Source organism: Carassius auratus, chromosome 21 (assembly GCF_003368295.1).
Source record: "Carassius auratus strain Wakin chromosome 21, ASM336829v1, whole genome shotgun sequence".
NCBI classification, from domain to species: Eukaryota; Metazoa; Chordata; class Actinopteri; order Cypriniformes; family Cyprinidae; genus Carassius; species Carassius auratus.
In genome coordinates this window covers 19115797-19143295 of record NC_039263.1, presented here as the reverse complement: position 1 = coordinate 19143295, position 27499 = coordinate 19115797, and the positions used below count along the sequence as shown (strand labels likewise).

The 27499-nt window shown below is 39.2% G+C and overlaps 2 protein-coding genes across 3 annotated transcripts; both read right to left on the bottom strand.

Annotated features, from left to right (window-relative positions):
- Positions 1-14822: 14822 nt before the first annotated feature.
- On the bottom strand, positions 14823-22310 carry myorg (myogenesis regulating glycosidase). Its single transcript, XM_026196512.1, has 4 exons — positions 22162-22310; positions 20200-20282; positions 19822-20091; positions 14823-19220 (listed from the first exon to the last, which is right to left on the bottom strand). The coding sequence occupies exons 3-4, from the start codon at positions 20082-20084 to the stop codon at positions 17426-17428; spliced, it is 2058 nt and encodes a 685-aa protein (XP_026052297.1). The 5' UTR covers positions 20085-20091; positions 20200-20282; positions 22162-22310; the 3' UTR covers positions 14823-17425.
- A 575-nt stretch (positions 22311-22885) lies between these two features.
- Positions 22886-26696, bottom strand: LOC113038821 (uncharacterized). Of its 2 annotated transcripts, none has more exons than XM_026196511.1 (5): positions 25721-26696; positions 24469-24586; positions 24149-24308; positions 23806-23890; positions 22886-23170 (listed from the first exon to the last, which is right to left on the bottom strand). In XM_026196511.1, the coding sequence occupies exons 1-5, from the start codon at positions 25841-25843 to the stop codon at positions 23168-23170; spliced, it is 489 nt and encodes a 162-aa protein (XP_026052296.1). In that variant the 5' UTR covers positions 25844-26696; the 3' UTR covers positions 22886-23167. The 2 variants fall into 2 exon arrangements, with proteins under 2 accessions (XP_026052296.1, XP_026052294.1); XM_026196509.1 differs by having other exon boundaries at positions 23759-23890; positions 25721-26695.
- Between the last annotated feature and the right edge of the window lie 803 nt (positions 26697-27499).

Sequence of the window (27499 nt, the reverse complement as noted above, 5' to 3'; positions counted from 1 at the left end):
GGGGAATAATGCTGCTCCCAGATGGTGTAGGTACAGGTTTAACCAGCAAGAGCCAACTCATCAGTTAAACCTAGACCCCTTGGACCAGTCTTCACAGGGACCACAGGTGGGCAACTTTCAGGAAAGGAGGGTGAGGCGAATTCTGTTCAGAGCAATGTGGCACAACGGGAGAGGAACTGAGCTTGGAGCGGCTCGTTCAATATGTAACGCAGTCATGGGAAGCATAGCGAGCTAAGTCTCTGGGCGCAAGGTGCCATCTCTGAGGGTCCGAAAGCAGATGGATGGGGGGTGGGGGGTGCAGGGAGGCCTGGCAGACAGACAGAGAGCTCAGGCTGTCACACACGCAGAGCTAAGTGACAGCCACCAGCATGCAGGACCAATTGCTACAATATGGCACCTTGGCCCAGGCCATCACGGGCAGCCTGGCAGGCCGTTCATCTCTAAGGAGATGTACGGCGAGACAGAATGGAGCTTTTTTACTCCAGCTTTCCCTTAATACAACAAATGCCTCATAAATGCAATCCTACTTGGCTTCAAGTTCAACCTCCATTATCAGCTGTACAGATTGACCGCTAGTGTATCCCGCAATCTCCCCCTCTCAATAAGTGGTTTTAATTATATTGAGTGAACAAAAGAAAACTACAACAGATGTTTGTATTGTGCAGCAGGGTGTCTGAATGAGGGTAGGAAATTGAAAGGGGAAAAATCTCACAAAAACAAACACAAATTACATAAAATGTACTCCAAAATAAAATGTTTTGAATTAGCTTAATTCGGTTAGGGGAAATTCTTCAATTAAGTTCAAATACGCTTCTTAATCAACAAAAAAGGAAATTTAGTCTTGTTGTTAGAACTTGGATTTTGGAATGCCAAATATTTAATATATTTTTTAAGCTTTTTATCCAACACTGGCAGCTGACATATGATAAAGAAAACTGAAAGCATGTTTTATTTTAGCAGAACACTATATCAAACTACTTAATGAAAAGGACAGTTGACATTAAAGGGGGGGTGAAATGCTCGTTTTCACTCAATATCCTGTTAATCTTGAGTACCTATAGAGTAGTACTGCATCCTTCATAACTCCAAAAAGACTTTAGTTTTATTATATTCATAAGAGAAAGATAGCCTGTACCGATTTTTCCCGGAAAAACACGACGTGTGGGCGGAGCTAAAGAATCACGAGCGGCAGTAGGCTTTTGCGTTGAGAGCGTTTGGAAGCTGTGACATTACCGTTAGGAAAAACACATCCAAAACAAACCATGGCTAACAGTCAGATTCAGCGTATATTTATGATCCAGAATCAGATCCAGAGGCTGAAATTTAACAAGAGCAGCATCAGCAATGACGTCTCTATGTGGTATTTACGTCCTTCGGATGAGACGTTAAACCGAGGTCCTGACTCTCTGTGGTCATTAAAAATCCCAGGACATCTTTCGAAAAGAGTAGAGGTGTGACCTCGGCATTCCTGGCTAAATTCGCCCATTGGCCTCTGACCATCATGGCCTCCTAACAATCCCCATATCTGCTGATTGGCTTCATCAATCTGTCTCCTCTCCACCAGTAATGGTGTGGGGCGTTCTGGCGGACTATGGCTGCCGTCGCATCATCCAGGTGGATGCTGCACACTGGTGGTGGATTAGGAGATACCCCCTGACTATGTAAGCGTTTTGAGTGTCTAGAAAAGCGCTATATAAATGTAAGGAATTATTTATAATTATTGTTACTGAAACTGTATATATTTGCTTAGCGGTTTTGGAAGATGACTAAGTTCCACTTTGTGTCGTCTTTTTGTTTTGTTTTTTTAAGCTGTACATGTGGAAAGTGCAGTTTGATGACAACATTGCATGTTGTTTTCTTGATGTGCTTACGCGCCGATAGCTAAGTTAACAACACAGAGATATTTGAAGCAGTTTTACTCACCGAATGCGGTTCCAACACACGATCGTGACCCTTTTTCGTTGGGGCTGCATTATCCTTAAGAAATAAACGATGTGCAAATCTGGCGTCAAACTGGGCCTTGTTTGTAAAACAAGCATCTTCGAAATGCAGGGAACAAACACAAACACTTGCACAACTCCGTTGATGCTCTGTAAAAATAAACTCCATCCACTGGAGTTTTTTTTCGGTAATCTGTGCAGGGTTGTCTTGCCCTGGCAACCAAAAACACACTTCTTTTGTGACATTTCGCGACGCTCTCGCTCTGGTCAGTGAATGTCTGTGCTCTCAGTGCTCTGCTATACGGGAGCGTGCGCTCTTCCGGCAGAAGTTCCTTAGAACCCATATAAGGAAATTCCGCTCCATCTAACGTCACACAGAGCCATACTCGAAAAAAACTTTCCGAAACTTGTGACAAACCGGAAGGAGTATTTTTGTTCACATGTGTGTGTGTGTGTGTGTGTGTGTCTGTGTGTATACATATATTAGTAGTAGTAATAGCAGTAATAGTAGTAGTACACACCTACTTTCTAATGATCATCAATACATTTTTTTTCTTATTTGTAACCCATTGGTCATGGCAATGTATATTAAAATACAGTATGTACAAACATCATATTGAGACCAGATGTTTAATGGTTTCTGAGGCATGAAAACTAGCAGGGTGCTATTCTAATGATTAATTGTGGGCAGGTGGGGTCTTAGTGGCACTATGGTGTTGCGTCTGCCTGTTTATTCACCCTCTGCTTTCAACCAACCTCATCCTCTCAAGCACGTCATTCGTTCAATTTACAGCCATCCACAGAGCAGGTATGCTAATGAGCTTTATCCACAGGCTCTTTGGAGGAAACTCCCACATGGTTCATCCTTAGTTTTAATCCGCCTGACAACTGTCATTCCATCAGCATGCGAATCCCACCCATTGGCGTTTACCTAAAAATAAACAAGGTGGAGAAGGAGGGAGACAATCAGACAGATGGATGGATGATGGCACGTCATACATTATGGGGTGGGCACCACTGTCCTTGCAATAATCAGTCTGCGGACAGGACAACCATGTTCTGACTTAATCAGCATCACATACTGGCAAAGCAGGAAAAGGGGCTACAGTCACAATGTGATCTAGCACTGTCTTACGGTATTATTAGATATAATAATAATAATATAAAAACACATCATCTTAGCCATCAGAACGCCTGAATCATTCATTAAACTCAGAGTGTTTCCAGAGTGCTTATTAAAGCCTCATCAAATTAGCGTATGCCCGCGGAGAGCGCCGTCTCAGCTGAGAGATGCTCACTCAGTATGCAGCGCTGAAGTCATTGCTAAGTCTGTTGCCTTTTATTTCGTGGCTTGCCCATCGATCCCCTGCGCCGCTGAACCTTTGTTTGGCCTGCAAAGCCAGAGACATAAATCAAGGTATGGCTGCAGAAAGTTTCTCCACAGGAAGTGGAAGATGGAGGGAACTGCATGGGCCTGCAGCTACGATAGAAACAAAGCAACCACAAGCCATTCTCTGGAATAATACCGTCAGCTTTTTATAATGAAAAACAAAAGAAGTACTAGGTGCCCTGACAACATCTGGTGAAAGCTGCGGAGTGGTTTTTGCTTTATTGGTTGAATCCAAAAAAACCTGTCAAGAAAAACTCATATTTTAATCCAAATATAATTTTTTTTAATAAAACAACAACTACTACTACTATATAATAATAATAAAAGTTCTAATATCTTTACTGGAATGCAAAAAAAGTTATTTATGTTATACAGTAAAGGTATTTAAACTTCACTGTAGAACTTAAGTACTTAATTACTTGGTTTCAATTTTTTTTTTTTTTTAATAAAAAAAAATAGTGAAATATATAGTTGTGAAAACTGAAAAATAATAAAAATAAAAAAAAAACAACTTAATGAATCACTCATAATAAGAATAATAATAAGAATAATTAAAAATACATAAAAAAATATGGGATTATTCAAGTTAAAGTCAATTTAATCAACTTTGAACTGTGTTTTGTTTTGTTTTGTGTTTTGTTACCTGGACATGATTTAGTGAGATTCATTCTTGAAAAGTTGCCCAACAAGCTCCTTAAACAAACAATTCAAGTCATAATTTACACACATAATTCACCCTATACTTTCTTCTTAGGGATAAAAGTATAATTCTAAAGAATATGTTTGCCACGCAATGAAAATGAATTCAGAAAATGAGGCAAAATCACCATAAAAGTATCATTAGGTGACCCATACAAGTTACGTGCTATACACCAAGACTGCCGTAGACATATGATTGCTTTCAAGGAGGAATGTACCAAAACTGAAAAACATGACAGGATTTTCATTATTTACCATCCCTTTAAGTGCTTGTGAATTCTGCATTTCCTATTCCAAAACTTCGGACAGCATGATTACAAACAACAACAGCAGCTCCAGTACCCGTTTGCACATTTCCCCAATTTGCATTGTTTCACATGCAAACTAAGGTTTTTATCTCCTGTGCACCATCCGCAACACAATTCACCACTGCTGAAGCTCCATGAGCTATAAAATCACCATTATGGCACAAGTTGAGCTGATAGGAAATTCATTTAAGAAGCACATTAAGTTGGAATGGTATGCATGTGTTCCTCCCCCCGCAACCCCCTTCCTGGTTATCTTCAGCTTTGCTCAGTAGGAAACTCATTAGCTTCTTGTGCTGGGCATGGAAATAAAACTCTGGCACACTTTGTCTCCATTTCTGAGAAAATTAATTAGAGAGAACAGACACCATCGCCGATGTGCCAGCCTCTATTCTGACAGTTGCTCCTTTTTTTCCCAAGTATCATTATTTGCCTCTGCTGTTGTTGCTTTAGAAATGCTCTGTGCGTCTAAGGGATTGCGGTATTGATCCACTCAGACCTGTTAAAAAACTCTGGATTAAATTTGCTTGTCTCTGTGTTTGCCGGTCATGCTTTTAAAAAATACTGTTTACTGTGTGAGGGGAGATGGTATTGAATTTTAGTGTCTTGGTAGTATATTGGCCCATTTACACAACGCGCACGCTCCATCTCTTTAACACAGGCGGGCAGAAAATTACATGGGATATCTTGGATCTCTTGTTTATTTATTTATTTATTTATGGGTGTTAACAGAGAAGCTTGCAATGCTACACAAATTGTGCTACACCTTATCTTTTTGGTCTGTAATATTCCTTACTGGATACACCAACTCTATCTGTGAATGCAATACATGTTTTCCCCCGTATCGCCAAAAACAATCACATTGCCTCCTTCCTCACCGCGCGTGTGTGCACTTGTTAACAGATAAGGCCAAACTCCTTCACCAAAGGACAATCATAAAGAACTAACAGCATTGTCTATGCCTAATAATGCAGACACAGTCAAACTTAGTTTGTATTGCCGATCAGAAGAATATGTTAATATAAAATGACTAAGACATGCTTTTGATTTAAAAAAAAAACAACTAGATATAGCGCAACAGAATGAAACAGAATGTTTTTAAACTTGAGACACCGTCATGGAAATGTGCTGTTCATGGCAATAGATGCTTGCAAAATAAACAATATAAAAATATTTAATCATGGCTAGAAAGAATTTCTCAGAAAATGTTGATGTATGTGATTCACTAACATAGTATATGTTTAATATTAGTTATTATCAATGGACAAACTTAGACCAACCTTCTACATGCCTATTGAGTGTCTTCAGCTTCTCCTTATTGTTGTCCTCTTTTCTCACTCTTGATTGAGGGTGGAGTGGGTTATTGAACTCTGGGTAAAACACCAGAGGGACTTGACACCCTCTTGTAGAAGAGGTGATTGGGAGGTGGTTTTTTTCCCAGCCGGAGCAGGTCGAGAGGAGCAGCATCTTGGTGATATAAAACATTGATCAGCATTGATTTTGTGTGTCTGCAAGTGCACCGCCCTCTCTGTCTCTGCTCGCTCGCCTCCTTCCCACCTTTCAGGCTAAGCTATGAAACGATGTTTACTCCACAGTTTCTTAGTGGGCGGCATTTTGTCTGAACCGAAGAAGGTGGAAAAATCTATACAATAGATAAATAGACGAAAAAATTTAACCTTCTCCGGGAATGAAGAAAGAAGAGGGATCCAGGGATAAGGGGAGGGAAGAAAATAGAACAGGTCCATTTTCTGCTCCATGCCACGAGGCGTGCAGGGGTCCTCTTAGCATCGCTCTGCAGTTCATCCTCCAGAATGTACGAGTTCCATCGACGCCATGCTAAAATAGGCATTAATCAAAACAATACTTCAACAGAATGTTTACTGCCAAACATGCAGCGGTTTTGTAGTTGCATTCGTGTTAAGCCTCAAACTGTTGTCTTAAAGTTAACATCAGGAACTTACTGGATCGTGAAAAGTGAGAGTCATGTACCAGAATGGATCAATTTGGCTGGAGAGGAGGGATAATGAAACAAACTTTTTTTCAGGAATTACATCCAGTTATGAACTGTCTGCAATAAGACAGAAAACCCTGGATGTGTTTCCCAAAAGGATCTTAAGCCTAAATTGATCGTAGCTTCATTGGTTTCAATGGGTCTACGATGAACTTAAGCTGACGATGATTTTGGGAAACTCAGCCCTGGACTAATAAAGTAAATAATATTCATTTACTATTCTTTATTTAATATAAAATAATATTAGTACTGATAAGGTACTAAAATAGTACTAATAAGGAAGTTTTTATTTCATTTTGACTTCAAATTAGAATTCTGTCAGATGTGATAAGTAGAAATAGAATCTCTTGTTATGGCCAAAAGCTGATAATGGTTAATATTAAAATAATATACTATTTTGTCAAAAAAATTTAAAACAAAACATTAAAAACAAAACAAAATCTCTTATTTCAAACACTAATACTGATTGTAAGTATCATGTTATAATAAACAGCAGGGGTGAAAAATTATATTCATTTTGAGATTTGCTAAAGTTCACATTTAACAGTGTTATTAAATTATTAGTGTTTTTAAAGGTTAACTTTTAATGTTGTAAGTGAGTGTAACATGATGGCACAGGTCATTTCAATGTAAAAACTAAATGATAACAGATTTATATCTATCTATTCAACTGGACCATGTTGGAGTCTGGCCAGAGGCCCATCAGGTAATTTGAGTTTGAGCCCCTGGGTTTCAGACATTCTTTTGCATTCTACAACCGCAGAAAATGTGAAGTTGCATTTCATTCCTCACTCTTGCAGAGCTATTAAATCCTGTGCTCTAGATTTTCTTCTGCAAGTTCAGGTAAAGGTGGCGCAGTGTTAAGGGAGTCCAAGACTAAGCGAGGGCATCAGCGTTTTGCCGCAGAGCTCAGGAGCCTGGCCTTAGGCCCCCCGACCGCTCGCCGGCGAGGCATGGAGGCCACAATGCTGAAAATCCCATCAAGCCTCAGTTCCAGGTCCACGCGCAAGAAAGATGAAGCATACTAGCTCATCAGGGGACATGGCCAAGCCCTGATGCCTCTCCACTTCTTGTCCCCCTCCCCAAAACCCTCTTCACTTCTCTTTCGCATTCACTTCCCACCACTTCCCTTTAGGGAGAGTGTTGCAAGGCCAACAAGCCGGAACCCCATGCGCTGGCCTCAGGGGCTGTCGCTCGCTTGTTGAATAAAGGAGCTGACTGGCTGATTGATAGACCCGCACCAGTCCATGCCCCTCACACGTTTCCTGGTTCACTGCCTTAAATAAGAATCCTTTGCCGGGCAGCCCCGTTTCAGCATTCGTTAAATCTGGTGCTTGATGGATGGCACCAATTTTCTGCCAAACCTGGATGAGCCACCTAAGCATCCACCCTTCCCTTCTCTGCCTCAGGTAAATCCCCCGGAGCCCCGGGCAAACAGGAGTACTCTAAAATGGTATCAATCACACCAAAGGCCACTCTGCCATGGCGCAATGTTTCAATTATACCTCCCGCTCCCTCTCAACCGTATCGCCCTGTTCTGACACCCCCGTCGTGCCCTCTGGCCAAAACGGAGAGCTCTCCGTCTCCTCGGCAACAGGCGCCTCTTTATCTCTTTTAATTCATTTCAGGGTTATTTATAAGCAAGTCTATCATCCCCCCAAGGGCTGTACCAACCCCAGAGCTGACAGATGCTGCCAAAGCCAGAGTAAGCCGCTCTCGCCTGCTAGTGCACCGCTCGGTCCGAAAAGAATCGTCTGGAGCCCACAGGGCCCTGAGCTTTGTCAGTCTGGCGCGATGGGAAACAGACGGGTGAGAAAAGTTAAGCAGGTGCAAGCACAGAGTCTCTGGTGTGTCAGGGTCATTTGTTACCCAGCAAGGACAGACAAGTTCCCCTCAGACACGACTTGGCAGATGGGAGGTCACTCTTGCGATGGTGGGAAACCTTCGACTCGGAGTGGTTTAAGCAGCCCTGTGATGTTACAAGTCTGACCGTTAGTTTTAAACAAAGAAATTTGAAACATCTTCAGGAACAATAATATCAGACATGACAGCTTATTCAATTCAGTTGTTATTTACTTACCATCATTTAGTTACCAAACTTAGAGTTGCATCTCTTCTATGGAGCACAAAAGGAAAATGAAAGTTAAAAATGTGATGTTATAATTTCCTCACCCACTTGTTGATCCAAACTTATTAGACTTTCCTTTATCTATTAAGATAAGATTTAGATATTTTGAAGAAATCTGAGAGATTACACTCCCTACATTGAAAGTCCATTCCACCAAAACTTTGAAAAATGTTCCTAAAAATATTATGAAACTAACCCATATGAATTAAGCTGTTTACACAAGTCTTCTAAAGACACAAATCACTTCATATGAAGAATGAAATTCTTTTGAATGACATGAGGGTGGATAAATTATCACAGAATTTTCATTTTTGAATGAACTAACCTTTTAAGCTGAAATTAATTCACTGATAACATTCTCTGCCGCAGCTCTAAAATCTCATTCAACTTTGTGTATAGTATTTAACCAATTGTAAATGATGATGACATTTTAAATTCTGGGTGAGCTAAAATTATGGTCTGGCTTAAAATTAAATTGCATCAGTAGAACTGTGCCTCTGGTTGTTAGGAGAAATTAAAAGCTCCCCACCCCACCATCTGCCTCTACCTAAAAATGAATAATAATTAAAAGGGTACATTTAGTTAGAAAATTTATAATCCACCATCAAAAAGAAAAAGAAAATATTATCCATTCAATCAAATAAATTCCACCATTACATCAGTGTAATTCTGAATGTCATAAAATTGTATAATTAATGAAACAGTCCGTCTTCTTTCTCCATTCCTCCCTCGGCTAATCAATGTCACATTCAATAAGCACTCATTTATGACATTTTTCAAAGTTTCAGCTTCAGAAATGATGGCTAATTTTTCTCAATCTCCTCATTTCTTCAGACACTGATTTTGAGAGGCATCGCAGTTGGTGAACCAGAGTTTCACTTCGGCACAGTTCATAAAGTATGACATTACTCAAGGTCAAGCAGCACTAGGAGCAGCCAAGGTCCTGTTTCCAGCCGTAATCCCTTCCTTCCATTCCTCGTATCAAAGCTTAGCGTGCTCGTCCATCAGAACAGCTGGGTCCTCAAACAGGAACGATCCACTGTGGAGATCCTGCCCATTACCAGTGTCATTAATTAGCCTCATCTTTATTATCTCCATCCAGCCATGACTATTGATTAAAAATTCTAAAGGAAATGAAGCTAGATCGATGCACCTCTCATTAAATCATCAACCCTTTGTGACCGAACTACCAGAACTTAAGTTTACCTTTCACACAAGGTCTGGCATGCGTCATAGCTCAGGGAACTCATGGATGTGTAAAGATGCTAAATGTGGCATGTCCCCACAGGGGATCTTCATCTGTAACTATGAAGCAAGAAAAGAAATCTATTCACTACTCATTAGTGCCTACTTCAGAAAAGAGTCCATGTATGGAAATGGTTTAGCAGGGCCACAGGTGCTCTAAAATGTCTCCACACACAGGAGTTATCATTTAATGTACTATTTCAGCAGATGAGCTTTTTTGATAGTGATACTCAATTTTCATTAGCTTGAGTATCTCATTCAGGGCTGCTCATTTATTTTATTTGCTATGCATATTCGAATGTCCACTGATTGTAAAAAAAAATGTATCCATAAAAAAATAAGTCAATAAAATTAAAGATTTTTTTGTCAGAGGAGAATGGGCAGACTGGTTAGAGATGATAGAAAGGCAACAGTAACTCAAATAAAAACTTTACAAACAAAGTATGCAGAATACAATCTCTGAATGCACAACCAACACATCGAAACCTGAGGCAGATGGGCTTCAGCAGCAGAAGACCACACCAGGTGCTGCTCCTGTCAGCTAAGAACAGGAAACTGGAGGCTACAATTCGCATAGGCTCACCAAAATTGGACAATAGAAGATTGGGAAAAAGTTGCCTAGTTTGATGAATCTCGATTTCTGCTGTGACATGGTAGGGTCAGAATTTGGCATAAAGAACATTTAAGCATGGATCCATCATCCTGCCTTGTCTCAACGGTTCAGGCTGGTGGTGGTGTAATGGTGTGGGGGATATTGTATTGGCACACTTTGGGCCCCTTAGTACCAATTGAGCATCATTTAAATGCCACAGCCTACATGAGTATTGTTGCTGACCATGTCCATCCCTTTAGGACTTCAGTGTACCCATCTTCTGATGGCTACTTCCAGCAGGATAATGCACCATTTCACAAAGCTCTAGTCATCTCAGACTGGTTTCCTGATCATGACATTGAGTTCACTCTACTCAAATGGCCTCCACAGTCACCAGATCTCAGTCAAATAGAGAAGCTTTTGGATGTGGTGGAATGATAGATTCACATCATGGATGTGAAGCCGATAAATTTGCAGCAACTGCGTGATGCTATCATGTCAATATGTTTCCAAAACCTTGTTGAATCTATGCCATGAAGAATTAAGGCAGTTCTGCTTTAAAGGTTATAGAGGGTTTTGGCCACATTAGGGCTAGCTGTTCTCGATGCAAGGTTAACTAAACCACCAACCTGGTTTTCAGCAGGGTCCTCACAAATTGGCACTTCCACAACTTAACACAGCACAAACTTATAGACCTTAAATTCAACATTAAACTATTAAATATTGTAGAAACGTAATTTTCTGTGAAGTTGGTTTGCAATGATTTGTATCATAAAAAGCGCTATACAAATAAACTTGAATTTAATTGAATGCTGATATATTCCTTGAAAAAAGAAATACATTAAACTAAATAATGAAACAGAACATAAATCAAAGCATCAGTATCTTTTTGAATAATAGTTAACATTCCACTGTGCACAATACGAGCAGGAAAGTGTTAAAGTAAATCAGGTCAATTTTCATTTCATGTTGACTTAAAGGTCATTTTAGACATTTAGGCATGTGGTATGAAAGGCATTTTGTTTTGGGGGAAAAACAAGTATATGTGACATATCGGTCTTTGTATATTGCATATACATATATGACATAAAGACATAATCACTTCTCCCTTTGCTTCTCTGATGGCATTTAAGTTAAGAATTATTCCTTTTTCAAAGCTCTGAAGCCAAAACTGTATTTGGACCAGCCAGCACACAAGTTGGTATTAAATACAGCAAGTGAACTTTTGGACATCTGATCACTGATTCCTCCCAGAAAAGCTAGTAGTATGCTCTCAGTGGGGGTTTAGGAGGGGGACACAACCAGATACACACCTGGGAGTAGAGCCGATGGGCTTGATTCACCCTGGCACACAAACAGAACAACTGGCGGGGCTCTTCTGCAGATGGGCACGCAGGTGGGCATAAGGCAGGGCAGGAGGGAGCGCAGGGGGCCTCTGCCAGGTTTGTGTCGTCCTTGTAGCTCAGAGTAGGTGCACTTCTTTTTCCAGTTGATCACATCTGGGCTAAGGTCCACAATGGTTTACAACTAAACAGGGGAAAAAACGTGAAGCTGTACTGCCCCCTAAAGGAGCTTCACGCAACTGCCTGGAACCACCAACTAGCAAACACTGTATTTATAATACATATATATTTCTCCGCGCAAACTTTACGCCTCCAGATGAAGCTACCTTGAACTTCGTGGAGAATTTATGCAGTTCCACAGCAAACAAATCCATTTATAGCGGATGAAAACGATATGAATGCACAGTTGGAGTAAATGTTGAACAGATTTCGTCTAACAGGTCATTCCATCACCAAGCAGTGGAACGAGCGCTTCAATTGGGTCTAAATGAGAACAGCCGCGTTGTTTGTTGTTTTTGGGCACAAGTGCGCTTACTCACAATGTGTCACCATGAGTCATTGAGCTTCTGCTGGTATAAACAACAGCCGCGCGACGGCAAAACTATTTATCAGTGACGAACGCGATGGCACGTTATCGAAACGCAGACTCCGCCCACCTCATCAAACCACGTTAAGCTTAACCTCAAACACTATTAGAATGCTGTCTTTAATCCCAATCGCTTCACAAAAATATATCATTGCAGACTGGCAAAGCCACAAACAGCATTGATTTCTGAGGAATGGAATAGAGACAGCTAATCGATACGAGTGTGTCTTCTGCGCAGGCCGTGAGTGCAAATCAATGTCGTGGAGGCGTCATTGACAGGCAAAGTAAACCTGCTCTAAAGCACAGTTAGTGACCTGGTTAGCGCCAACATTTTAGAAGAGCCACATGTTGTCCAAATCACCATGGAACTTAAGGTGAAAACACGAACGCTCCATTCACAACAAAAATTGATCGTTTTGGGCAAAATACTTTCTGAGAGATCGGAAGATCAAGCGATTGGATCAGTTTCTTACATTTACCGAAATAGTTCAGCCAAAAATGAAAATGTCGTCAATTTACTGACCTTCATGTCGTTCCAGACCTGTGACTTTTTCTTCTTTCTGCAAAATAACTTTAGTGTCACAGCAGGTTTGGAATGGTATGAGGGTAAGTACCTATGACAGTTTTCATTTTTGGGTTGAACTACCCTTTCAAGTAAATATCAAATGCTGTTGAATAATATTTTATTTCTGTAATGTGCGTTACAGAGGGAAATAGGATATTCAATGCAAGACTGGACTTAATTTTATCCTGAGGCATCATGCACCTTTTTTGAGGGGGCAGCACTGGCTCTCCTGGTGCCCTAGGCAAGATAAGACGTGACAGGAGGAAAAAATACTTTAATAACATGGTAGTTCTCCATATTAGTCTATGATGGGACTGTGTAATGGTATTGGACTGAGCAAATTTAAACATCCAAATGTGTGATTCACACACATGTAAATTGGGCTACAATCGTGCAACAATCTTAAAGATTTATTTTATTTTTTGGAAGCTGCATTTAAAATCAATATGCTTAACATTTGAGTGGTAAGCGTTTTTCTGAATTTATCCAATGAGAATTGATTGAATCATGAAAAGGAGTTTCAAGTGTACAGAGCCCCAGTTGACATAAAAAGTATGAGATGGGAGGATTATATTCAATTATATATAAACTTTCTCTGTGGAATGCAGATTCTTTGGGAGAGACCACGGAGGCATTGGAATTTTTCTCTAATAGCCATGGGGTTTCATACAAATGATGGGTAGTCGAAACAAAAGAAAAAAGCATTGGTGCAAATAATTATATCTTTAGACATTATGAAGACAAACCATTTTTTCTTTTGCAACAATAACCCATGCACAATACAACACATTAAATTTAAAAAAAATCTTCAGTTTCCGGTCTAATTACATGTTGTTTTGTGTATTCAGTGTATTAAATCATTTTAAGAGAAATGCTATAACAGAGAACTAAATTCTCTTAATGTGGTATTGTGTTGTAAGTCTTGTGCAACGGCTGCCCCCAACATACTGTCAGGCCACCCTTGGTCTTTGCCCTTTCCTGCTCATCAAATCACTGCTCCGCCTCTGTCCCAAACTCAACTAAATGATTTATTGATCCAGGGCAACCTCCATATAACCTGTAAATTACTTCAACACTGTGTCATTATCTACCAATGATGAGCAGGGCCCAAAAAACCAAGAAGATGCCTCTCTGAGGAGACTTCATTCAATGCTGGACCAAAGTCTGATTCAAACTTTGATCAGGCTTAACCTGCTTTGCAATAATTACTATTCCTGTGAGGGGCTAGAGGAGGTTGGAGGTTCAATGAATCCATGGACCCATGACCGCCCTGCATGAAAGCCTCGTTTGAACTTAGTGAAGAGATGCAGCCCAATCCGCCAGTAAGGAAAATGAGGTAGAGACGGAGCAAACCAATATTCAAGACATGCTCTGTAAAACCTGTGGACAGTGGTCTTAAAATATCTCACCGACTAGATCTAAACTATTTGTATATGTAATTACAAAGGGCTATTTGGAAATTGAAAACACAAAGGAGTCTATTTTGTTATCATCTCAAGTGTAACCATTGAGTAATTACTGTTCTTAAACCTTTTTTAATTACAAACTTTGTGCAAAATGGTTTTGATTGATTTTGAACATTGATGTTGCTGTTCAAGCTTCCCTTATTCCTGTCATTCTGTAGTCGTTCAGAAATCCTACAGCCTGCACCAACTTTACAACAAAAGTCTACAAAGTTGTTTCATAAAATCATTCATTAACTTTTTCATTTACTGCCCACAAATTAGTAAAACGATGGAAATCCATACTGAACTACACAGAGGACTGAGGCTGGCAGAACCAACTGCATAATGCCAAAGAAACTAAACTAATAACCACTGGAAAGACGAGCCAAAATTGCATCGCATATCAGTGCCAAAATCCATGTGCTGTTCAAGTCCAGAAACACTATCAAACTGGAAAATAGTGAACTGAATAGTGAGTGGGTGGCATCATTCGACCACTGAGGACACATTCTATTGCTAATGTAGGGCAGTACAATAAATGCAGAGGAGAAAGTACAATTAATAACTCATAACTCTTGAAAGAGGTCAAAAGTTTAATGGTACCATTTTACTTCAATATCAGACTAATTATATTCAATGAGAGAAAAATAAGTGAAATAAATACAGGATTTTCTTGTGCCATGTCAACACATTATAAAAGCAGGTGAACACTGCCCTCCTGTGATGCTCTGGAGAACGATACTCTGTTCAGTGCAGCTGGTCAAACCAGGGCATGTGAAATGCAGTTTTGTGCACAAAATGAAGAAATACTTTCACTCACTACTGTTTGTTTTAAAATACAAACATTTTGCATATTGTCATACATATTGACAGCTACACACAGATGACTGTGAAGGAACACACACACAGACAAAGTCTATGAGATGTACAAACAAAGCATTTTTTCTTCTGGGAATTTATGTTAACACAATATCAATCTTTATGACAAAAAAAAAAAACACATGAAATTCCAGTCTGTGGAAAGCTGACGGTGGCTATGCTCTGGTGAGTTTCTGGAACATCAGCAGTCTATAGTCTGTTTAGGTCAACCAGGGGCCCCACACTGTCAGGGGCCTATTAACAAGATCTCCAACAGTGAAAAATCCACAAGCATATAGTCCCAGTAAAGAAAATCACCCCAAATGCATCTCCTCAGAAAAGATATTAAAATACCATGAGGCAACACTAAATGGTTATTTGAGGTACACGAGTACTGGAAAGGCAGCTGCCATATGTCTATACGTACTCTGTAGCTACTTTTAGAGCAGACACTTTGCTTGACAGATTCATTGTTTCACCAGAGTAGATGAGTGTGCTTTCACAGTTGTGTGAGAATAGCTAAAAATAAGCTTGAAGGTTGTAGATTAGAAAAAGCTTGCAGTGGGAGTTGATTGTCAGCCTGCTGGAAGAGCGTTAAACAAACACAAAGGTGACCCTTGCACAGCAAAAAATATAATCTGATAAAGATCAACTGACTAAGCATTTAGTGTTGTGCCCTTATTGCGAAACACAAAAATTAGACAGCACAGCATAATATTCAAAACAACGTGAGCAGCACACATCGATTTCATATGAAAGACAAACTGTTTTTTATGTGGAAGGAAATGATTCTGTAAATGTGGCAGTTATGCTTGAACAAGGTCTGTTGGTGATGTACTGTATTTGGCACTACATAGCAAGTAGAGTAAAAAAAGACTGCTGGTCAATTCCAATGCAGCCACAAGCACTCATTACACATACAAACTTCTAATTTGATTATATCAAGTATTGGTGCTTACGAGACAAGAGTAGGACAGATTATGAACAAATGTGCTGCATGCATGACCTGACTTTACTGAAGTGCAGCACTGCTACTGCTTGCAGTCATAAAAAAAAACATACACTGTTTTAAATGCACTAGCAAAATTGTTGATTTTAAGAACATGAGAAGAACATTTGAAAAGTAATTAATATTCTATGCTTTGCAAGAGGAAGACTTATGTACAGTATTGGTAAAATTTCCCTTGTTAAAAAAAAATGCAGATTAGAGAACACAAAGCATGCATTGTGCAAAATTACCTGTCACAGCCCATTAATACATCCTTAGCATCCTTAAAGTTAGTTTATTTGGCAAGATGCATATATAAAAGCTTAATTGTGTCAAGGTTTTATCTCAAAGACATTCACTGTTTAAATGCAAGGCACGGGTTAAGACATTAGCTTCAGATATCGAATGCATATTTAATTGTGATGGCACAAAACATCACAGCCAAGCTGATGAAGAATGTCAGAATGTGCTAACGGAAGCTTACTTCTTAAAGGGATAGTTCACCCCCCAAAAAAAAAAAATTATGTTTATCTGCTTACCCCCAGGGCATCCAAGATGTAGGTGACTTTGTTTCTTCAGTAGAACACAAACAAAGATTTCTAACTGAAACCATTGTAGTCCAGAAGTCATATAATGGAACTGAATGGGAATCTCAGCTTTGAGAGTCAAAAAAGCATACACAAAACCAAATTAAACCCTGCTGCTTGTGACGATTCATTGATGCGTGAAGACACAAAACGATTGGTCAGTGTGAGAAATTGAACAGTCACTCAAGTGTCAATGGTCCATTTGAGAAATAGGTGGCTGTAATGCACTTAAAGTCTGCGATCCACCATAAAGCAAGAAGAAGACGATGACCAGTCACTCACCAGCTGTTGAGAACACGCTCAGGATAGTTCAGACATTGTGGTGAATCAGAAGTAAAAAAAAAAAAAAAAAAAAACAATATAAATGTGGTTCAGTTTCTTGCACAGACTGATCGTTTTGTGTCTTTACACATCTATGTATCGTAACGAGCCGCAGGGTTTGATTTGGGTTTGTTTGTGTATTTTTTAAGCTGTGATTGCCATTCAGTTCCATTAAATGACTGACAGAATGCAACGGTTTGAGTTAAAAATATTTGTTTGTGTTCTACTGAAGAAACACAGTCACCATCTTGGATGCCCTGGGGGTAAGCAGATAAACATCAAAGTTTCATTTTTGAGTGAACTCTCCCTTTAAACAGTCCTGTTTTATATTGTAAAATTTAAACCCTGAATGAATAACTTTAGTTAATTTCCCTGAAGAAAAAAAAATCAAAACTCAAAACTCCAGATGCTTGCCATAAGTCTTACTGAACCCATTCAAAGTAAGCAATTTCATCAAGATCAACTGGATAATCTGTTAGATGTATTGGCTCTTTGTTGTCAAATCGTTCTCCTTTGTAACTTTTCCAGCGTCCAGCAGGTAAATAGATATCCCTTTCTTGTTTGCCCGGCTCCAGTACTGGTGCCACCATCAAGTCATCTCCTATCAAAAACTGTGAGTCAACTCTATAAGCCGTTTCATCACTGGTGGCGATCCACCATAATGGGCGAATTATGGGGTCCCCAGTGTCCAGAACTTCTCCAGCCAGTTCTATGACCCTGGGAGCCACCAGTGTCTCATGTAGTTCAGTGAACCGTTGAGCGATAGCCACCACTTCATCATCATACTCCCATGGAGGAATGGAGAACTGCATGGAGGGCATGAAAGCAGACAGCTCCAGCCACCGAATATAGAGCTCACGGTCTGGTAGCTTGCCGTTTCCATCGGTACGATTGGGATATGCATTGCCTCCAATCATGTCTGGCAAGATAAACTGGTAGCCCAGGATGCTAATGGTGAGGACAGTTGGAATCAGGGACTTGAGGCCAAGTTCATAGCCCCACACAGAGTCCCGGTCAATTAGACGGAAAAAACAGGAGATATTCTGAGAGCTGTAGCCGGACCGAAGTTCAGCACGTTCGTTGAAAGGAATGGCCATTTCGGTGTAGCGGCGAGTGAAGGTGCTTGGGTCCGGGAGGTGGACTCGAGTTCTGAACTGCCAGGGCAAGTAGCTTGTCTCGCCTGCATCCAACTTGAAGGAAGAAATGCCATATTTTTGGCGTAAAGAGCGAAGATGGGACGTGAACCAGTTGCGAGCTTCTGGATTGGTAAAATCGAGGATTCCACCGATGCCATTCCACCACTTAACCAATGCAGGAAGTTGGCCTGTTGGCTCCATCACGAACATGCCTTTCTGTACACATGGCCCAAAATTAGCAGAATCATAATTCACAAAGGGATGCGTCCACAGGGATATCAGGAAGCCATCTGCCTTGAGCTTTTGAAACATGGCAGAAGCATTTGGGAACTTGTGGGTATCAAATTCAAACTCCCCGTATTTACTAGTATAACGATCATCAAGTTCTAAGTGGCTACAGTTAAAACCATGTTTGCGTATATTCTCTGCATAAGTTAAAAGCTTTTCCTGGTCGATGTCAGTCTTATGTAAAGCCCAGGTGGACCATATTGGGTGCCGGAACATTTCTTTGGCAGGCACTTTGTTGGGTTTGGGGAAGTATCGACGAACCATGACCTTGTGGATAGAGGTCACATCTGGGCCAACGCAGACTCTGTAACTAAGCTCAGCATAGGGAGGTCTTCCAGGTGCTGGTTTGTATGGACTGTTCTGATATCGTGCCTGAAAGTACATGGTTTTCTCTGTATCATTCCAGCCCAGGTGAAAGGGCACAGAGTCATTGATCTTAATGGCAGTTGCATTGGACGAAAGCCAGTAGCGCTCCAGGATGCCACCGAAGTCATGTCGATTGGAGTACACGTCACTAGTGACAAAAGGTTTGGGTGCCTGCTGGCCTGAGATGGCAATAGGCCAATGCTGAACAGCAGTCTCAGCACCACCATACCAGTGCGATTCATTGTAGTACATGGCATGTTGCACAGGTCGGTCTGACTCCAACTCTTCCCAACGCACACGGTAACACACCACCGTCTCTTTTGGTTTCACAGTCATAATGAAGAAGTTCACCTTGCCAGCAAACGAACGCGAACAACGAAGGATCACTCCCTCCTTTGAGCAGGAGTCGAGATCAAGTGTGCCAGATCTGAAATCAGTAAGCAAAAATCAGTTTCTTTTAGGCCATGTCCACACGTACATGGGTATTTTTATAAACAAGTATATTTTCCTTCTTCAGTTTAAAAAAAAAATCTCCATCCACATGAAAACACAAAAGCATGCAATAAAGTACCGTCAAGAGCATATCAAGCAAAGAGGTGTCAATATAATCTCACACGTAAAGCCTTGTTGGCCAATCAGAAGCCTGAAAAAGTTTCCAGTAGGCGGAGATAACAGTGCATGCTCTGACGTCACAAGCCAAAATCTACACATTAACACTGCAACCAGAGTTTTTGAAAATCTTCACCCTGGCAGGAGTTTTCATAAATGTTTGGTTTCAGTGACATGGTGCTGCGTTTGCGTGTGGACGAACAACCAAACCGCAAAAAATACCCGCATTCATGTGGGCAGGGCCTTAATTATAACTCCCCAAAAACAATGGTATGTATTAATTATTCAATATATTTGAATAATGATTTGAACCTGGCACGTTAAACTACTTTTTCTCTTTTTCTCTGACCCATTTTCCAGGCGTCTGTGCTACCAGAAAGTTTTGCGATCATAAGAATATAAGCACCAAGCATACTGACCTGAAACCCATCTTCAGGACAATCCCCCCAGCCTGGTTACGGATGAGAAAGCCATCCTTATTCAGATCAAGCAATTCTGTCTTCAGCAGGTCAGCTTTACGAAGGGAGGCAATATAGTAGCACCATGCAGTCACTGCTGCAATAACCAGAATCGCACCAATAACTCCAGCCCCCACCAGAGGGCGACTGTCCTTGTCTTTCTTCTTGATGGGCCCGCCATCTGTAATTGTTCCTCCTGCTCCTCCTGGGACTACTTGGTACATTCTGAGTCTTAGATTTTAAATTCACAGTTGAAAAGAAAATTAAAACTGAAGGCTAAAATTGTATACAGTCTATGGAAGACATTTAACAGACAGAGAACAAAAGTGAATAACTTGCTAAATTTGTGCAAAATGGAATCATGCATCCATTTTTCTTCTCTCAGTGTAGTATTTTCCTCTTGTTCACCATCCCTTGCAGGCCTGTGGAAAAAGGAGTGGCAGAAAGTGTCAATGGAAAAGGTTGAAACAAATTCCAAACATAAATCTACTTGTTATGCATATGTTGGAATCACAGTACACATTCTAGCATTAATTATTCAAAAACACTATCATATTAGATTTTATATTGGTCTGAATTGGTCTGCTGGGAGGGAAAGGCGTAAACAAAAGCAGTTTATTCATGCTGCCAAGGTTTCTCACTGTGGCAGTGTGTGAACTGACTGCACCAGAGGACAACACAAGGGCCTCTGGGTCTGCAGTATGCAACGCCACCTGCAAAACCTTGAGACTGGCTAAGTGCCACCATACACACTTGGTTCAAATGAAAAGCACAGTTAATGGACAATGTTTTCTCCTGAAGAAAGACCTAGAAGAGCTGAACTGCCCATGCAGAGGCTCTCTCTTTATGTTTTTGAGGGAGATGTACAGCACACTAATAAGGTGCAACAGTGGCTGCCCACCTTTTCAGTGGCCTTGGGAAGTCTTATTTTGTCAATAGTCACAAAAAGATTAATAAAGAGATTTGAATAAATAAAAAAATCTGCATATTATATTTGAGAAGTAAAAAAAAAAAAAGGTTGTTCTTGTAATCATGCATTTATACTTGTCCCACAAAGCACTGTAAATGGCGCAGCTAAATCAATTCAGAAATAAATGGCAAAAAATATTTATACACTTTAGTTGTTTGAAGGTGTATGCATTGACTCAATGTCCTTCGCAATGCTTTATGGAAGTTGGCATTCAATATTCTTCTGTATTCATAATATGCATTTACAATATAGATAAGGACCATTTGTTTTGATGCCGATTTTAAAATTGACTAGTACGTCTGAAGCAACAATGCTGAAGGAACTGGGAAAAGTGAAAGAACAAAACTACTCCTAAAAATACAAATAATGCTATCAAAACTGTAATACAACAATATGATTTAAAATATCCTACATTATTCTACTGTTCCACTCTATTCAGTACTGCTGATCATGGACATTGTCACTAGTAACAAAAGGCATTTGATTCTCTGACCACAGACACTTTAGTTCTTCCCTAAATGAAAGATGATTTTGTAAAGTAGGTTGAGTAATTGTCATGCAGGGACACTGACCGAAGAACAAACAGTGACTGACGACAAACAGGAAAGTTTAACAAGGATACTTTGCCAAGTAAATTAATCAATCTAATAGTTAAATGCCTAAGCCTCTACCTAACAAGAAATGTTTTTGAAGGGATGAAGCAATCATGTATTATCTCACAGCACTCAAGTAAACAAAAAACTGCTGATTCGTAACATGCGACTAAAAAAAAAAAAAAGGAAAAAAAACTGGTTCTTCAGTCTTTGCTTCCTTAATTTATTCAGCGGGACACTGACAGTACATACATTCACATGTAAATAGGTCAGAGTTGTATCACCACGGTGTACTGTATGATGAGTGAACTTTTATTAAAATAGCCAAGCACTGTATGATGAGTGAACTTTTATTAAAATAGCCGAGCACTGAACACACGATCAACATTGGCTGAGGCTTGCATGCTTTTTATTTTAATAATTCAGGGCAGATGAGACCTAGCACACATATATAACCTCGGTCAAAGTGTAACATAGCCCTGAGGCATGCGGTAGTCCCCACAATAACATTGTGACTGGTCTAAAACTGCTTAAATTGTTGCATTACTATAGAATAATGACAAAAAAACTCCTTGCAAAACAGTTATTTTATCACAAAAGCAGATATTTGAAACAAGACAAGACAGAGCCAGTGGTCAGGGGGTCGACTGTAAAACACATGCAGTGTATTACCGAGGCTGACAGAAGGAATTCGCTATTTAAATGCCTAAAAATGAATAGTTACGTGAAATAACATACCGTACTCAGCAGCTCGAAGACTGTTGGTTTCGTGTCCTGTTGACATGTTCCCTCGAACAGTTCAAGACGTTGAACTCCTCGTCTTAATATGGGAGGAGTTTATTTAGCGACTCGCTCTTCACACAAACTCTGCAACTCTGGGAAATTGAGTTTTATAGGCTACTCAGCGAAAGTGTGAATATTATACGGATTGAGTTTGTTCGGCTGTCAGCAACTAGTCTAACAAAGAAAACAACGCTTACCAAGTTTGTTTTCTGTGGATTTAAAAAACATACAAAAATGTAACTTTACCATGGTAACGCATCCCGCAAAATACCTGGTAAGTTACTAAGATCACTAACGTTATTTTAAAACTAAAAAAAATACTTTATTTTAATATGTGGATGGTTGAAGAATGTGGTATAAATATAATTAAATAGTTTTTTTCCATGTTCTTATTTTTAAGTACTACATTTTATTTGAAAGGAAGTAGCCTATATTTTAAACATTTAAATGGTTTTGTATTCCGTGACTATTTTAACCAGTTGTTAAAATAGTATTTGAAATAGAGGTATTAACTGATTTAACCAGTGTGAGATTTAACAAAAGTTAACTATTTTAATATATTTGACCTATTTTATGAAAAAGCTTGAGGCTCAAGATTGAATATGTTGTAGGGACTACTATGGTCCCCTTGGTAATGTTTGTAAGGCAAAATAACAAACATTTAACAGGCACATCATAAACGTTGTTTATTGTCATGTAAGATGCAAAAATACATTCTACAGTCAATAAATTGAAGCTGCACCCAAGCATATTTTACAAGGCAGGATCTCCAAACACATAACGTACTTCAATAATACACTGTAAAATGGCATAATTAAAATGACAATAAATTAAAATAAATAAATATAAAATGCCCAAACAATGTGGTTTTTAGTAGTGCTTTGCTTCTGACACAAACTCTGGGTGGATGATGTAGTGTCCAACTTTATATGGCTTCACCACATGGAAACAGCTGTGTCCTTCACTGCAACCAAAACATCTGGATTTAAAAGGGATCATCTCAGCATCTCAGACATTCAGATGCATTAACAACAGAGCCATGTTCATGCTCAAGCACACATTTACAGCTTAGCAGAATGGCATGATTACATTAAAAGCACTGAATCAAAATATCGAGTTATGTTTGAAATGTGACCAATCTCTAGTGCTAGTTAAAATTGGATTTGTAGCCCTATTTATTTATGTACTTGATTTGTGTATTTATGTATTTTATTTAGTTAGTTTTATTCTTATAAACTTTTTTAAATAAGAAATGCTGCTTTAGCACCAAAGAATATTAGAATGATTTCTAAAAGATCATGACCCTGGAGACTAATAGCTGCTGAAAAGTTAGCATTATCATTACTGGAATAAATATATTTTTTAAATATAGTAAAATAGAAAATACATTTTTAGTTTAGAAATAATTTACAATTTTACTGTTTTGCTGTATGATCAAATAAATGCAGCCTTGGTGAGCAAAACAGACTTTTTAATTGATTTAGTTGTTATACTATTATTTAGATTTATTTGTTTGCTTGCTTTTTGCTCTCAAGATTTTGCAATAAAATACCTGCAATCAGTAGTGGATTTTGAGCGTGATCTGTGAGGATGGGTAACCTGGTGTTTGAGGGTTTTTAAAGATGGCATGATTTCCGTCTGCTGGTTCCAAGCTGATCTGATACGATCTGTCTCTGAATATTTCCTGAGTACAAAAAAAATATATATATATTCTAAAAAGTATGGCAGATGTGAACTTGAGGACAAAATCATAGCATGATCTGTTCATAAACTGAGAGTGTAGTAGTCAGAAAAATACTGCAGTATTGGTTTGGATTGAATATAGATCTGGTTTATTCAAGCTTAAAAACACAAAACAATGTCATAAAATAACATTTAGGTTAAACTAAAACTAATTATGCATTGCCCATGCATTTCAAACATAGAATTGCAAAACCTTTACCCTTGACTGTTTGAGATTGTTGCATGAGCAAAGTTGTTTGTCTGTGGTTTGAGAAGCCAGGCAGCAGGTGGCAGTGTACAAACTGCAGTCGAGATCACAGGTGGTTTGGAGTCTCTTTGTGATGAGCTCTGCATTGACTGTCCATGTGCTGTTTGTACGTCTTAAAGTGAATACAAAGCAAAAAGGAAATAGTGATATATTGTGTTCCAGTATATGCAGGTACTATACACTCAAATATTTGCAATACACTGATTAGATCGATAATGACAGTGATTTTTTTGACTCAACCTCAGCTGTAGTGACACAGATTGTATTGATACCTGGATACTGGACTGATATGTGTCTGACTGGAGGTAGAAAAGAGGTAGAAGGAGTAGTTGTCTGAAAGTATTTCCGTGAGCCATATCCTGTCTGCAGCATTCTTGGCATCAGGAAGTCCTGGGTGGGAAAAGGGATTCAGAAAACTAACGCTAAGTGGCACTTAATAGCCTGTAACACTGACCCAGCAGAGGTTAGATTGTTTTGCTAACATAGTGAGAGTCGATCCCAACCTCTGATCCCCATGCAGTGGTTTGGAAACAGTGTAACCGGAGCCTCCTGTACAAGGCCCCCACAAGTAGGTTGTTTTGCAGAATCAAGCGGCTTCAACACTCTCCAGGCGGGTGAATTATTAATGTTTCGTCGAGGCAGTCAAATTCAAGTTAATTGAAAAATGTTGATTGTTATTTACAGTGCTTTTCTTACCTCAATATTGCATTTTATCCCAATCGTTTTTCTCATTCTGATGTAAGTCATTCATACATTAGCAGTGAAATAATACTAATTGAGGGAATGGAAGCAAACAAACACCTCACAAAATTTCAAAACAAGTAAATAATGAATGTAACACACTTTAGGAGCTATACATTTCACTTTACATCCTTTACGCGACATAACCTCTACATGTGGTTAGAAGCTTAGAGCAAAATAATATGGTATAAATGCTTAACTTAAATCCCTAACTTCTAAAATATAAATTTGCAATTATATTTCTTTGATGTGATAAAAAACTTAGATTTGAATGCAATGAAATTAATTTAATTAAAAGTGTGTAAAGATTTATATATGCTGTTCTTTTAAACATGTATTCATCAAAATATATGTTCAAAATATGTTCACCAAAATTTGAAGCAGCACAACTGTCTCCAACATGTATAATGTTAAGAAATGTTTCTCAAGTAGCAAATCAGCATTATTAGAATGATTTCTGAGGGATCATGTGACACTGAAGACTGAAGTAATGGCTGCTGAAAACACAAATAAATAAAATGTTAACATATATTAAAACAAAATATTTATTTTTAATTATAATGACTGTTTATACTGCTTTTTTTTTTTTTTTTTTTTTCGATGAGCCAAAAACTGACCAACCTCAAATCAAGGGAATGTACAGCTCTCTCTATGTAAAATGACTACATTTATATTCAAAGGTAATATAAATCCCCTAATGCTAAAAAGAGATCCATATTAATAGAACAAATGCTTATTTCTAGTGATGATCATGTGTTAAAGTATTTTTAAAGAAACTCTTACCGGCCGTGGATGAGGATTGTTCTTGCGATACGCAGAGGACGGTCTGGGCCGGGTGGGTTTGACCCGAGCCGGGTAACTGAACTCCTCTGAGTAGGTGCTGCTGAAGTGTAGCTGAGGACCCATTTCCCCTGTGTACGGTAAGAGTGTGTCTGCAGCTCACAGACTGATTAACCCTACCTCTCTCCCTCCCTCTCATAGCGCCTGTGTTCCAGTGCTGTCATGCTCCTCTTCCTCTCTTCTCTAACTTAATCCCTCAGTCCTTTCATCTTTCCATGGGGTATTCGGATTTATTGTCTGTCACCAGGATTGAGCAGCCCCAGGTTTCATTCCCCCCTCAGCCAGTGATCAATAATTCAAGCCTTAGATCCTGTGTGTCTTTTGTGGCCCCTAACTGGGAGTTAAACAGGTGAGGTGAGATCTGTTTGTTGGTCTGGACAAATCCCAGAAACATTGCTGGAAAAATAGGGATGTTGCTTTTACATAGACAAATATATACGTAAATAAAATTATATAAAAAGAATCCTACATTTAAAAATTAAAACTATGGATTATTATTAATATGAAGCCCTAACTTCAGAATGTTAATGTTCAGACATTAAACCGACATTAAACTCCACAGTAGAGTGTAACGATATGAAACCTTAGGATACATTAATTTGCTCGTGTCATCATAGTAGGTACTATATTGTGGATGCTAGTAATGAATGATTAATCCTGTATGAATGAAAGGAGTTCTTCATTATAAGAGATAATCAAGAGAGTCATCATTTAAATAAGCATTTGGCACTTATCCACAGTCACTGTGAGCACCACAAAATATCCTCTGTGGCCGTGCCAACACAAGTAAATCAAATGTCCCGTCAGTGGCCTATTATGCAGAGGACAGTGTTTAGGTTACTCAGATAGTTCCACAGGGAAAAATGTTCCATAAATAATTAATGGCACGAAATGGGTCTGAAGGGCGGTTCCTGTCAAGTTCTACTTTTTTTAATAATCACTGACATGGAGAAAGTCCAAAAAACTGACAAAAACATCACAATGATCCACATGACTACAGTTAATCAGGTAAAGGTGCTGTAGGGAACTTTTGTAAAAAAAAATTTTTAAATATTTATTAAACCTGTCATTATGTCCTGACAGTAGAATATGAGACAGATAATCTGTGAAAAAAATCAAGCTCCTCTGGCTCCTCCCAGTGGTCCTATTGCCATTTGCAGAAACTCCATCGCTCCCGGTAAAAAACAACCAATCAGAGCTGCGGTCCGTAACTTTGTTTGTGTTCAAAATGTAGAAAAATTTAATATGATAAGTGAGTACACCATGAATCCATTTTCCAAACCGTGTTTTTGGCTTGTCCTGAATCACTAGGGTGCACCTATAATAAGTGTTTATATTCGGACTATTTTAGATTGCTTCGGGGGTACCGCGGCGGAGTAACCAAGTACCTTTGTGATTCTTCATAGACATAAACAGAGAGAAGTAGTTCCGGCTACGATGTTCTTCCGCAAGACGCAAGCAGCTCTGTTTATTAACCGCTAGAGCGTCAAAAGTTCCCTACTGCAGCTTCAACACCATGTGAAGTAGAAAAAAAAATGTGTGTTTGGCCATAAATCATGATAAAATCCATCTATATATTTGTTTTGGGCTTATTTTGTTTCTAAACAGTGCTTGATCTGTTGCGAGATGACTTTTTCACTGGAGAAAACAATATTATGAAAAATTAATGATCGATATGTTTATTACAAACACAGCTTTCTACTTCATAAGACATTGATTGAT